The sequence below is a fragment of the Lates calcarifer genome, unplaced genomic scaffold (assembly GCF_001640805.2).
Source record: "Lates calcarifer isolate ASB-BC8 unplaced genomic scaffold, TLL_Latcal_v3 _unitig_1938_quiver_1276, whole genome shotgun sequence".
NCBI lineage: Eukaryota > Metazoa > Chordata > Actinopteri > Centropomidae > Lates > Lates calcarifer.
Window position 1 is genome coordinate 20,444 of NW_026115863.1, and position 14,536 is coordinate 34,979.

General features: G+C 41.9%; 1 protein-coding gene across 1 annotated transcript; it reads right to left on the reverse strand.

The window, feature by feature from the left end:
- Positions 1–34: 34 nt before the first annotated feature.
- LOC108891385 (uncharacterized) lies at positions 35–10,676 on the reverse strand. Its single transcript, XM_018688510.2, has 4 exons — positions 10,615–10,676; positions 4,800–4,917; positions 2,555–4,582; positions 35–1,840 (listed from the first exon to the last, which is right to left on the reverse strand). The coding sequence occupies exons 2-4, from the start codon at positions 4,897–4,899 to the stop codon at positions 636–638; spliced, it is 3,333 nt and encodes a 1,110-aa protein (XP_018544026.1). The 5' UTR covers positions 4,900–4,917; positions 10,615–10,676; the 3' UTR covers positions 35–635.
- Between the last annotated feature and the right edge of the window lie 3,860 nt (positions 10,677–14,536).

A 14,536-nucleotide genomic window follows, 5' to 3' on the forward strand; every position in this document is an offset into this window, starting at 1 on the left:
TGGAGTGACAGAACCAATAAGATAAACATGATTCTGTCTTTTCAGTAGATCAAGAGGATCTACTTAGTTTTATTGAGCACAGCAAGCAGAGTACAAAGTCTCATCCAGAGTCAAGTGTGACTGAAATGTAACAGATTACATGCAGCTAAAGTAAAGGTTAAATACATCTGAAAAAAGAGAAGACGATGAAGATGACTTTGTTGAACAGAAAGGACGACTTGAAATAAATGATTCTTCTCTAAAATGAGTGAGTGCTGAAGATGTGCAGCCAGTCTGTGACAGAGAAAACCTGATGTTTTACAGCACACACATTAGATTTATCTCTGCACACACACACACACACACACACACACACACATCTCTAGCTCTGATTATACTTCTCTGTATTACTTCATTCCCTCTCCCAAGTCAGACGTGCATTATATGAACACAATCATCAGACAGGATTTCTCTGGTTTATACTCAGGTTTACACTGTCTCACACTGATCACTATAAAACACAAGGAAACAACAAAGTGGAAAAAACTTGACCCAACACCAGGAGGTGGACTTGCTAACACCCACATGTGAAGCTTCTGTATCATACTGTGATATACCATGGTTATCTAGATTCTGCAGTAAACAGTGAACCTGAATCAGTAGTAATCCTCTTCTTCTTTACTGAAGCCGGCCTGAACGATCTCTTTGATTCTCTCCGTCTCCTCAGGTGGAGCAGCAGGCAGAATGGCCTTCAGGTCACCCTCTATTTTCTTCATCCTGGCATCGGTCTGCCTCTCAAATTCTTTCTTGTTCTTCAGGACCAGCTGCAGAATCCCTCTCTGAGCTTCGTCACAGGACTCCTGCAGCTTCAGACGCTCATGAAGGAACTCTGGTCTCTCCTTATCCATGGCCATGACCTTACCCAGGCTGCTCACTCTGTCCATCAGGTACTTGTTGGACACTTCAGTGTAGGTCTCTGAGATCATGTGGAACAGGCTGGCAACGTTGGAGGCTTCAAAGGCCTGTTTGTACAGGAGGTCTTTTACAAAGAGCTTCTCATTAATAAAATTGTGCATTGTCTTGCTGAGACTGATTTTGACAATGTTGGAGACCATCTGGAAGAAGCGCACCATCTTCTCCCACTGCTCTTTGACTCTGCCCATGGCATCAAGACCTTTGACCAGCATTTTGATTTTGGTGTTAAAGTCGATCTCATTGATTTTGCAGTTCTGCATCTCAACCAGGATGTCAGTCAGCTCTTTCTGATTCTTCTCCATGTTCTCCACACTCTTCTCATATGACTGTTGTGCTTTCTTGGATTGTTCACTCAGCTGTCTTGCACTCTGCTCACTCAGTTTGTTTTCTTCCAGTTTCATCTTGACCTGTTCAGCAGTGGCACAGGCCTCCAACAGCTCCTGGATTAAATTGATAACATCAGTATACTTCTTTTCAACACTGTCTGCTAGTGTCTCACACTCGTCTAGAATGGTGCGAATGTTTTCCAGTTGATTTGGCAGGAGAGCTTCAATTATTTTATCAGTGCTGTTGAAAAGAATGTTGACTGCAGTCTTCATATAATCAGGAACTGTGCTCGTGTGAATGCAGATCTGATCCATGTTCTTGTGGGCCTCATTGAATGCGTGTGACAACGAGTCATAGACCTGCATAAGACAGGCCCTGAAGGAGTCTGGGTACTTAATGAACTTGTAGCCACCTTTTGGGGGGTTCTTGTTGATGGAGAAGTCATCACAGTGGGAGATGAAGACGAGTTCCCCTATGATGGCGATAGAGAGGGGTGCAGGAATCAGGTACTCCTCCCAGTTTAAGAGACTCATCGGTATCTTGATGGTTTTCTGCATCTCTGTGTTGAAAAAAAAAGAAAAACAGAGGATGTCATCTATTTTCTGTTAATCTGCTTGTAATGAGGTTAACTCATATTTATTTATTTTATTTAAAGTTCTTATTGGATAAGACAGTAAGAGGGAGCAGGGGAATGACATGCAGTAAGGTCCAGCTGGATCAGGAGTCAAACCAGGGACCAGCTGCTCTGAGCACTGAGGTCCATGTGGTTCGCACCCTAACCATTTAACTATGGAGGCACCCCAACTCATATTGATTTTTAATAGGTTTGATATTTGAAACAGTATATAAAATATGAGGGGGGAGATTGTTCATTTTATGACAGTGCTCAACTCTGCTGAAAACTGTTTTCAAGAGTGAATGATAAAATATCAAAATCCATGGAAGAAATCAATATCTGGGGTCATAAAAGTCAATTAGTTGATAGCAACTGTCAACTTGTGGTTTTGTGAGAGCACAAGAGAAAATCCTTTACTGATATCATTTCTGACCAGTGGACACTGTGACTGTGGGAGGTCCATCATACTTCATGACAAATCACTTACTTGAACCTGGATCCTCAGGGTGAGGGGACTAGTTTCCCTTTATGCAGACCATGTCATGCATAGTCATGCCTATGGAAGTATCTCAGCATCTCACCAAATATGAAACCTTACAACTCTGTGATTAATAACTCCTGCTGGTTTCAGTTTAAGTAGGTAGACTGGTGGATTACCTTGGATGAGTGTGGACTTCTTTGCATCCAGTGGTTCTTTCTTAGTTTTAACATTGAGTTCTTCACCAGGCTGACTTACTCCAACACCTCCATCTGTGCACATCCTGATGGAGTAGACTGTATCCTGTTTAAGGCTGTTCAGAGTGAATGTGTAGACCTCCTCTCTGGTCTCTTTACTCTGCCACTGACTGCTGTTCTCCTCTCTGAACTCAATGATAAACTGTTTTACAGATTCACAGCGTTGGACAGACGGGTTGCTCCATGTCAGAGTGATGGAGTTTGCTTTCACTTCAGTGTCTTTTACCTGAGTGGGTGGACCAACTGCTGTGAGGGTTACAGCCCTGCAGACATCACTGCTGACAGCATAGCTGAGTTTACCCACAGCTGTGGCTCTGATCTCATACTCAGTGTCTGGCTTTAGTCCTGACAGAGTTACTGTCTCTTGGTTCTTCTTCACTGGGTGAGATGTCCATTCAGTGTCCTGCTGCTGTTTCTGTCTGTAGTCTACTGTGTACTCTACAGTGACAGAGTCTGGTTCAGATACTGTAACTGTGAAGCTGTCATATGATGCAGTGGTGGATGGAGTGGCAGGTTTTGATGGAGAAACAAAACAGACTGCATCATCACACCCGTCTTCATATATGAAAATACACGCTCCAGGATGACTCTCAGCATATTTTGATGTAACTATGAATTTGGTGTCATCACTGTTGCTGGACTTCTTCAGTTCTCCAAACAGTTTCAGTTGTTTCCTCATTGTCTGTCGAGTATCACTGGAGAGCCAGTCTGTGTTCGTGTCCCGTAGATCAGAGGATCCAGCAGAGTCCACCATTCCTGCTGGTCTGAGATGATTGGACAGTTTGACCAGGAAACCATCAGGCTGGTCTACAGAGGTAAATGAAAAGCACACAACATTTCTGACATCTAAATCAGACAACAGGTCATCCAGATGGTCTTCCATTTTCACTCCTAGTTTGTCCAGCTGTTTAAGGAAGGATTTCAGAGTATCTGATTCCTTCCCTTTGGTTTTTAGCCACTGATCCAGGTCTTTGTTGTTGAATGGTGACCTCTCATGAGCCTTAAGGATTTCCTCAAGGACACTCTCCTCTTTCCCACCCCCTCGGATTGAAGGAAGCACTGACCCGAGCTTCTGCATGAAGTCAAGCTTGTACTGGCAACACATCTGCATCAAATCCTGAACCTTCTTCTCCATGGCAGGAAATGTTGTTGCTGCGGTGTCTTTCAGGAGGTCGCTGCATCTCATCTCTGTCCTGTTTAAACTCTCTATAGTTTCTGATGAGCACGTGATGAGAGCACGGCTGATGTCTCTTTGGAGTCTTGCCGCTCTTGAATCCAGCTTCACCAGAGGGTATAGCCACACCCTGAGAGGAACAGCATGTTCTCCATCCTGTCCCAGCAGGTCAGGAAGGGTCCTGTAAACTTTCACAGCATCAGTGAAGGACGTTGGGTTGGAGGGTAGCTTGAAGTCTCCGTGAAACGTGCAGCTAAATTTTTCTACTGCTGCTCTCTCTTTGTCATCCATGTTGAATGAAGCCTCAGCATCTACTGTGAGGAATTTCAGCTTGTTGAAGGTGAGGTTAGCTTCTCCCTCCACTTGTTTTGTCTCGTCCTCTGATGATGATTCTCTGTCAAACACAAAGTAAGCTCCAGCTCCGTACAGGATGGCTGTGACCACGTGAGTGGCAGTGTCGTCTTCAAACACATTAGGATGAGATACCTGTCCATGAGCCAGGTGAGACATTGTCAGTGTTTCAAACTTTGTTGTTGCGTTGTACTGAAGAGTCACTCGAGCTTGTTTCTGAGATTTCTTTGTGTCTTGGAAATATTTTGCTGATCCTCTCACATTCACCAGTCCTCCCAACAGACTCAGTTTAAGAGAGCCAGAGATCTTTAACAAATTGGACTTCTCCTCAATCGAATCTGATGCTGTGACATTAAACTCAGTATTATTTTGTTGTTGCACACTTGTATTCTTTTGTAGCTCCTTTAGATCCCATAAGGTTACACCTGTTGACCAATTAATGATACAGAGAAAAGTCAAAGACTTGAAATGCCACAGTTAAATGTGTAACAGTGAGCAGTTTAACATTCTGTTTTCCAGATTATATCTATTGCAGCTTCTGAAGTATGTGTCACAATACTTTTTAAACTGTGTATTGGTTTATTTACTCTTTAATTCACAGTAAGAGGAAGTGAGATATTCAACACATCCATGAGGTCTGACCTGGAATGAGAGCATCCTTCCGGCAGTCATACAGCATGCCGAGCTGGAACGGTCTTCCCACAGCTGCAGTCTCTATGGTATCTTCACCACATGAGGCCATGGTGTCGATAAAGTTCAGCTGGAAAATAAAAACTCCCAGTTACTTAATCATCACTACCTGAATCTAAGGAGCTATAAGCCACCTTGTAATTTAGGCCTCTGTGGCAGTTCTAAACATGGTTTCTTATCTTCCCACATAAATTAAATGAAGGCCTAATCAATAGATTGAAGAAAGATTTAGGAAGAAGTGGGATACATTGAAATAGATGTGGGGAGCACATTCACTTTGATTCAGTTCAGTTTTTCTGCCAAGAACAAGTGAAGTGTTTTCCTTTTTATGATGACTCCTCCACCTGGACACTAGGTGTCCCTGTTGTTTTGTTCCTGTAGTTTTCCTTTGTGACGGTGGGCGGAGGGTCATCAGCTGAATGAGCCACACCTGGGCCCGGTGTGTGCTCATTCTGGAGTCTTTGTCGCTGGGGATGGTTCCTGTTTCCAGCCGACCTGATTTTTGTTATCCTTAGTTGCCTTGTATTTTTGGTTAGATTGATTATTCTTGTCTGTCTTTTGCAAACTGTCATTGCAACTGCCCTGTGTGTTGTGGCTCTGTCTGTATAAGCTGCTGGAAACTTAATTTCCCTGAGGGAGTCATCCCAAGGGATCAATAAAGTCTGTCTAAGTCTAAGTCTCAGACTAATTAATTTACTCTTTTGTAAATAGAATATTCTTTACTTTAAAATGCCAACTCGTACTGTCTCCATTCCTTGACACAGCTCTAGAGCCAGGCTGTGCCAATCGTCTGTTCCCTGTTCCCCAGTGTAGATCTGTGTAGTGCTGCTGGTTCAGCTGGGAGTAAATTGTTTGATGAGTGGAAGGGAAGTTTTGTGAGTGAGACAGTTACTTAGTTGTTGTGTCAGTGTGACATCGACACTGGGTTGTAGTTTGCCCGTGCAGCGGTTTTGTGAATGCGCAGTGGGAGACATGGACAGGTGTGGTAAGTAAGCCATCTGGTTGTTTTGGTTTAGCGGCTGTACTGACATATCTGTTTGTTTCATTCTGATGTTTGTGTTGCCAAGATAGGTGGTGATTTTGTTTCCACTGGGCTCTGCTGGTCCTGGAGACATAACCTTGGTAAGGTGCTACTGTTCTGTCCCTGTTTGGCTCAGGAACAAATTCCCCGAGTTCACTGGGGGGGATTTGTCACTGTGGTGATGAAATTGGTTGGAGCAGTTTTCTCAGGGGCACGTCTGAAGCTGCAGGGAGAGTTGCTGCATTGTCACTTCACTGGGCTTGTGGGATGTAGTGCGTAAGTACCCACTACAAATAACACCTGAAGACCAGAGGGGATCTTATAGTGCTTTTCCACTAGCACCTGCTTGGATCTACTTGACTCGACTCTACTCGGTTTTTAGGGTTTTCCATTAGGTGGTAGTACATGGTACCAGGTACTTTTGTAGTACCTACTTCAAGCCAAAAATGTAACGTCAACAGACCACAGGCCCCTGATTGGCCAGGGAGTGACGTCACTGGATGAGTCATGAGAGCGACTCCTTCACAAGAATCAAACCCACCATTTTAAAAACCTGGCAACAGAAACCACATGTTTTTATTATTGTGTTGTGTTTGTGTTGCATACAAATGACGTTACAGGAGTTTCAGGCCACCTTGCTATGATGACCCCACCCATGCTGAGGTGGTACCCAACTGTAATGGAAAACAACCATAGTCGAGTAGGTGTTTAATAGAGGCAAATAGTACTAAAACTGTGTAATGGAAAAGCAGCATTACTTAGTTTCTGGTCAGGCAGATAGAGGGTCGGAGCTGTGGTGGTGTGTGACTGTGTGGATCTCTGAAGCTCAAGCTGCTGGTGATATTTGTCACTTTGTGTGAAATCAGACAGGTAAGGTTAACACTTTTCTTTCTCAGTTATGGATCTGGTAGAAGAATTTTTGAAAGGCCCGTCAGAGGAGTTGTTCTCCGACACTGAAGTGTTGTTCATGAGAGGAATTAGAGAAAATTGCAGAGCATTTTAAAATGGACATCAGAGATAAATGGATGAAGGAAAACAGGAAAAATATTTTAAAAGAGAACCTGTTAGAGGGGCGTGTTCTCCATCAAAAATGACCTGCTGTTGCTCCTGGTGGAGACTCGTATAGAGTGATTGCCTCTTGTGAAGTTGGAGTGAGTGCCGTTTTAACATTTGAACAGCAGAGAGAGTTACTGTTGCTGCAAATGGAAGTTAAGAAGTTGGAACTGGAGGAGCACAGGTTAAGCTAAAGTAATGTGAGTGGTGTGAGGCAGGTTCCTGGAGGTTTTGCTGGGCCTTCACATGGGTTTGATGTGTCCACTAATCTATGCTCGGTCCCCCAGTTTTGTGATGGTTGTTCTGGAGCGATTTAAAAACTCTGTGCCCAGTCATATTCTTATGTTTGTAAATGAACATAAGGTGAAGAACACGTGATCGTGTATACAGAGTTTGGGATGACTCTGGTTTCCAGGGAGATGGCAGTGGGTTTCGGCCAGCGGGTAAACGGTGGGAAGAGACAGCTAGTCCTTGCCATGGTCAGAGAAGGCCTCAGAGAGTCCATTACATTGTGATTCCAGTAACTACTGCAAAGGCAGAGGGCACTGGAAAGCCGAGTGTCCTGTGAAGGCTGGATCAAAAGAGGGTTCAGTAGTGCGCAGGTTAAGCCTGTAGCACTTATTGCTCCAATAATCCGTCCAGTCACCAGGAATATCAGTCCTGTCAGTCCCTCTTGTGACGGCTCTTCTGGTGTCATTTCTACCTGTTCTATTTCTCCTGATATACAGGTGGAGGCTGGAGGAGGTTGCAGTATTGCATCAGACTTTTCAGAGCCAGAAGTGGAGCAGTGTACAGACGGGAATGAGGCCTCCCCTGTGTCCATACCGGATTCTTTTATATTTCTCACAGTGAGCTGGTGGCAGAGCAGCATGCTGGTTCATCGCTCTGTGATGGGAAGAGTGCCACAAGAGGTTACCTCCTGTAAAATCAGGTCCTGGTGAGGGTGCCTCAAGGGGAGCATTTTATTGGTATTATCCAAATTGTTGTTCCAGTGGAGTTCCAGGAGGAGGTGCTGAGGACCTCACGTGACCAGTCTTGGCATTTGGGGGTCTGGAACTAAGGAACTAACTGCAGACTGATGCAGTGGTTTTTGTTCCTACAATCATATTGTTTAGATGAACGCCACATCAAAGGACATGAGAACGCTGTGGCTGATGCTTTGTCAAGAGCCCCTTGCTCTTGAGTTGCTTACTGTGTCTGTGTAATCTCCAGTGTTCTCCAGTCTATGTTGGGGTTGGGGTTGCTGGGTTGCAGGGGGTGAATATTGGTGGGTTGGCTTGGTGAGTATGGATGATATCAAAAACAAAGCATAATGACTGCAAAAAGTCAAATGCGTGGTTATGGTGTATAAAGCCATGATAAATTAAGAGAATTAGTTTGTATTACTTATTATTATTGTTATTGATGTAATTGCTTCTGCATGTCCATTGTCATATTAATGCTCAGATATTTAAAGCCATTTCTAGACATTTGGATCAGTAAGGCATTGTCCTATAATTGAAATACCAAGTTGTTAACAGGTTAACATTCACTTTTACTAAAGTTCAGTTTATACATAGAAAATGTGCCAAATCTCCTCAAAGTATGGATAATATGAGGTACACTTAAAACTGGGTCTGATACATACATTACTAAATCATCTTCATATTAAGATACCCTGTGCTCCTCTCCTCCACTTTTTGATGCCAGTGATTTCAGTGTAATGGATAAGGGCTTTATGGCCAAGACAAATAGTAGTGCACTGATCCCTGACAGGTCCCCCTTGACAGCTGAAAATACTGCGCATTTACAGAGGCTTTGGGTGAGGTATATGAGTTTAATCTATGAAATAAAATTAGGACCATACCAATATTTCTTTGAACATGCAAAAAATATCCCCATTCAACCCTATTAAAGTTTTGATCTACGAGAAGCACTGATCTATTATTTATTAAAACCTTTTAACACTTAAAGTGAAAACAAAAGTATAACAGTTAAGCAACATAATATCTGTAGCTGTAAAACAAATGAAAAAATATATGATGATTATGTTGAAGTTCCAAGGAAAAGATTAGTAAATGTGGTATATTTGATGGTGATGATGTGAAGATGACGAAGAGATCTCTGCTGACACTGGCTTGCTTGTATATAGAAGTTAATTACAAAGAAGTGACAAAACAAGCACTGCAGTAGCCTGTGAGAGGATCCGAGCCAATATGGATCTCTCTCCTAACAGCTCTAAACATCAGTATATATATATGTTAGTTGTCTTCATGATCTATAGCGGGACATTGGCACCTCACTCAATGACCTCACTTTTCCAAAAAACAGAGAGGAGGTGTTATCCCTAACACTTACAGATTTACATTCACAGATTTACGTTCACAGCTATTAACCTAAATATGAACCCAAAGAATAGAAAAACATATATGCAGCTTCAGAGATTCTTAAGAGAGTGAAAACCATACCATACTTCAGACACTACATAAATCAAGAAGGTAATAATAAAGGGACTGGGAACCTTCTCGTGAGCGTCCTCTGCCTAAATGTCACAACCGGCTGTCCCTGTGGCATCACTTCTTTTAAGCCTAAACTTAACCTCATCCAGTTCACTCTGAGAACAATTGCTGAGACCTAAAGCATCTGAATGTCAGCCCACCAGCCTCAAAAAGGCTCTTCACCAGACTCCATCTGATTTATCAAAGTCTCTTCCTATATAACCTCTTCAAGTTTATTCAAACACTGGGGCGACAGTACAACAGGTGATGGCTCAGGCATATCCTTTCCATGGTCAAAAAAGCCCCACATTTCCTGCTCTACAGCACCACTCTAACAATCTACTGTTGATCAGCTAGCCTGACATAAGTCATAAGGTTGTTGTGGAAATAAAAAGTTTGAAGATTTAGTGATTGTTACACAACTTGGGTTGAAGCTCAAACATTCACTCAAAACTTGACACTGACATTCGGACATATCATTTTGGGTCCAAATGGAGCAGAAAATCATAGTAGTGTTAGCAATGTGTAAAAACACAAAATGTCCACTAGATGCTAGCAGGAGATCGTGTATGAAACTGAGGCACTTGATAGGGCCACAAAAGGATAAGATGACAATAGTGGTTTGATGAAATATTGAGACAAAAAACACACAATTTTGACACAACTGAAAAAAGTTTGGCTGTGTGTCAGCTGTGGGGCTGACATGAGCAGGTCACCTCTGGCTGTGCTTTGCTTGCTGTCAGTTGAAGGAGTGGTTTCTCTGATTTCATATGACAACGACATGGTGGAGTGGACTGATTATGTGTTGCATTTCATTTTGACTGTGCATCATATTTATTTTGTCAATAGAATAAATTATTGCCAAAGAAACTATTCTGGACAGAATACAGTTGCAGTGTTGTTCTGGTTGTATTAGGACGTTCTGCTGGACCCAGCCTGATGTTAACATCCTCTCTTTGGAGTTTATACATTTTACAACTGGTCTCTTTGGTAGGTTAAGCCCTGATCCAGACATACATTAACACATACAGAAGATTTTTAAACAAAGCAGTTATTTCCTTAGTAATGGCACTGCCAAGTTTCTCACAGATTCCAATAAATAAACCATAATTTAATGTCCAGAGATATTGTATTCATGACAAACCAAGTAAGCAAGTATGAGTTGCATTTGATTTGCAGTATGTCTTCAGATATATGAAAATATGAACTTACTCACCTTTCCTGTTGTAGAGGGAAGCAGGACTCTGCTGTAGCTGACAGGTGTAATACCTGACCTGTTTAAATACAGAGGCTGGGAGACTAACTCCTCCTTTCACCACTCCTTTCCTACGAACCTACTTACCTTCCAGGTAGGAATGCAGGGTACTATCCCCTGAATATTTCCTCATTCCTTTTCAGAGGAACATTCTGCTTTATTGAGCTGAGGACACCTGTCATACAGTACCTGCCTGACAGGATCATTTTGTTGGTGCATCTTTCTCTGTTTCCTCCATCTCTCCCACATTTTCTCATTGTCATTGATATGACTTTTGGTGATGGCCTACAAAAAAACTTTATTGGCTACGCTGTCAACTCCAGGCACAAACACCTTTAACAACTTTGAGGAAACTGTTGAGGACAAATGGTCTTTTCTGTATCGTTGTTGCTGTGATATTCATGTAAAACAGACACTCTGATTCACTTTAAACTCTGTTTACAATCCATACATATTTCCTCACAACCTTTCACAGCAACACTTGTAGTCAGATGACAATAAGTCCACATAGGGCGGTTAGCACTGTTGCCTCACAGAGAGACGGTTCCGGGTTCGAGCCCGAGGTTTTTCTGTGTGGAGTTTACATGTTCTCTCTGTGCCTGCGTGGGTTCTGTCTGGGTTCTCTTCTGGGTTAGGTGGACAGACATTAAGTTGGAAACAGACTGAAGACTTGGACTTGACTCGACTATCTACAACAATAAGACTTCTTCTCTGCCTTTGATATTTGATTGTTGCTTATCTAAAAAACTAACATGAAAACAAGGCCAGTTCCTCCTGTTTTCACCACCACCTGCCTGGACTATTGAAATAAGTCTTTCTATCAAAAGTACTTAAACCACCATAAAGTGTTTCAGTCAGGTGTTCTCCCGTGAGCCTCCAGGTCTCTGAACTCTACTGGAGGATGAACATGATTCTTCCTAAAGATATTCTCTCCTTTGGTGTTGAGATGATGGAGGTGGAGAGATCGGTCTGAAACATCTCCCACAATGTTTAACTGAGATCAGGCCACAGCATCTGATCCACATCATGTTCATCCTTATCAAACCATTCAGTGTTCTCCTGAACTCCACTTCCACCTCTGACTGTCCTCACACTGATTTTGTGTTTCTTTCTGTGAATTCATACTGATATCACGTGCTGTATGTTCAGTGATTAGAACAGAACCAATCTTTGTTTTCACTGCACTGAAGCTCCTGTTGTCACCTCATAATAATCATTATATGATGGAAACAGGTGTGAATGTTATTTGATGGTTTAACAAATCACAGATGATTTGTGATTTGATTTGATGAGCAAATCAAAGGACACGTCAGATAAGACTGAGGATGTCATGTGGGGGTCAGTTTATACACAACCTGTGAGTTCAGTCAGTGTTGGACATGTTGGTGTTGAACCCAGTCAGTCAGAGCAGTGTGAGGATTTAATGTGGTTTGTTCTACAAACAGCCTCAGATCAGACTGTGACAGCTGTCACTTTAAACTCTCTTCTTCTGGCTGAACAAAGGTTTAACTTTTCTCATCTCAGCTGATTCTTTTCTGCTGTTTAAACCCAGTTACAGGGACTTCATGATGCTGGTGTTTTCTGAGTCCTCAGCTGAACGACATGAGGAACTGTTAATGAGGTTAACAGCTGGATGAAGCCTCAGTCTGTGTCCTGGTTCAGGTATTTTGATCCTGTCAGAGGATCAGACTGGAGCTGGACCTCTGTCCATGACAGAAGAAGAAGAGGTGCTGCCCTCTGGACTCATTCAGTCACCTGTGCTCTGGGTTTCAGCTTCAATGGGTTGAGTTCAGTTCTACAGCAGCTGCTGATTCCAACAGAGACACAGAGTCTGAAGCTGGTCCTGACTTCTTTAAATACTGATAAATACAAGATCTACAGTATCATTTTCTCTTGTTTTATTGGCACAATGGAGCCACCACAGTTCCTGTCCTCTGCTGAAACACATCACCTACAACAACACTGAAACAGTATAGTACAGAAAGGTCGTCTGCAGCTGGACACATCTGTTCATTGATCACCCTATCAATAATAACAGAGGTGGTGTTTCCAATCAAACATATGTGCTGTTTCAGTTGTGTCTAACAGTCCTTTGAGGAGACAGGGTTGTTCAGTGCAGCTAAACATCACTTCACAGCAGAGTCTGTGTTTCTGAACTGTCTGGTGTATTTAATTTGAGGTGTGAAATATCCACTAATACTTTGACCCAGTTTAGTGTAGAAACTGAATGAGACAGTTGTGACTAAAGATAAGAGAAGAACAAGGAGCCATGGAGATGGAAGGTCTGGATTATCAGTCAACTACACTGAGAATCCTTCATCACACTGAGGGGTGGTTAGGGTTAGGGTTAGGGTGTGGTACTATAAACTCATGGGAGGCATTAAAGATGGTGATGAGATACAAACTGGTTGTGGCTTTGTAACATTTTATTTATGACATTATCACATCTAACATGTTCACCATGTCTAACAAACAGGAAATGACCTCCTCTCAGATCTCTGACAGTCAGTTTACTGTGTGTGATCTGATCAGTACAATTATTAAACGTGTCTGAGGTCATTCAGAAAGAGGTGAACCTAAACACAGCTCAGTGTCCACATCTGCTGCTCAGCTTCTGCTGTTGTATTTATAGACAAACACTCTCACTGTCGTCATTTTTTACTTTTGGTCATAGATTTACATTATATCACATCCAAAGTTTGTGATCAACTTTTTATTCTACTCATTTGAGGCATTTTAAAATGTTCACTATCAACATGTTTTGACTAGTTTTCCAACAATATACTGACTGAACCATTTTCCTCTTTAGACCCTCAGCTCTGTGTTCAGGCTCAGAGGTTCAGGCACTCAGGATGTGACATTAATATACAGAACCAGTCAAAAGTTTGGACACACCTTGTCATTTGATGGTTTTTCTTGAAACAAAAAAGTCTTAAACAAACCAGAGTATGTTTTATATTTTAGAATATAAAGCCATCATCAAAGCAAAAAGTAGCTCCTTTAAAAACCCAGTTGACTGTGATACAGATGTTTAGGTAACTAATCTTTTGTTAGAAAAGAAGCAAATATTGATACGACACTGGCAGATTCTTCCACTGTCTCATATTAGACGACATGCAGAGCAGTTAGAGGATGACTGGTGTTTAGAAAATCTGTTTGCTTACTGAAGGACATGCTGCGGGATGGTGATACTTGTCTGTTTGAATGTAGCTGCCTCTATGCCTTCATTTGTCTGTATTAAACACTTTTACAGTCACAGTGTGAATGAACTATCTGATTAGTCTTGTTGGCTCTTTTTTCCTTGCTCTGTAAGAAGAGGCATATGGTTTCAGTGCTTTTTAATATTTAACACATGGAATTCCTGAACTGAAATCAGTTGGTGTAGAGTATAAATAAAAAGGTGCAAACTTGAAGATGTTGGTGATGCTGAGACTGAGCAACGGTTGATTGGTACTAGGTACTGTACTTAAATTCAAATTTTATGTACTGGATTATTTCTGTTTTACAACACTTTATACTTTTATTTAACCACATCTCAGAGGCAAATATTGATTTGCAGATGCAAATGTTACCAGCAAAACATGAGTGGTTTAAAAACTGTTAAATGTTATTATAAATTAAACATAAGAGATGAAGTTAAGTCTGTCTTCTAACAATAGTCAGGTGTCCACATGAACAGTGGAGTAGGTTTTGCTCACTGTAATCATTCCTCCCTGTCTTTCAAAGTTTTAGTCTTTTTAATGCAAAAATTCCCTGTTTGTGTTATGATCCCTCCACTGCAGCACAGAAACACAGAGACAGAAGTTCATTCTACAAAGACAGTAACTTTGATTTTTTTATTAGCTGAAGAGCATCCAGTCTATCCTCAGTCTAACATGGAGGG

Excerpts from the sequence above, each read along its gene's own strand:
- LOC108891385 (XM_018688510.2), bottom strand. The coding sequence starts at position 4,899 with ATGGCCTCATGTGGTGAAGATACCATAGAGACTGCAGCTGTGGGAAGA. Across the intron at positions 4,583-4,799 it reads GAAGGATGCTCTCATTCCAG|GTGTAACCTTATGGGATCTA; the intron begins GTCAGACCTCAT and ends ATTGGTCAACAG. Across the intron at positions 1,841-2,554 it reads GAAGTCCACACTCATCCAAG|AGATGCAGAAAACCATCAAG; the intron begins GTAATCCACCAG and ends TTTTCAACACAG.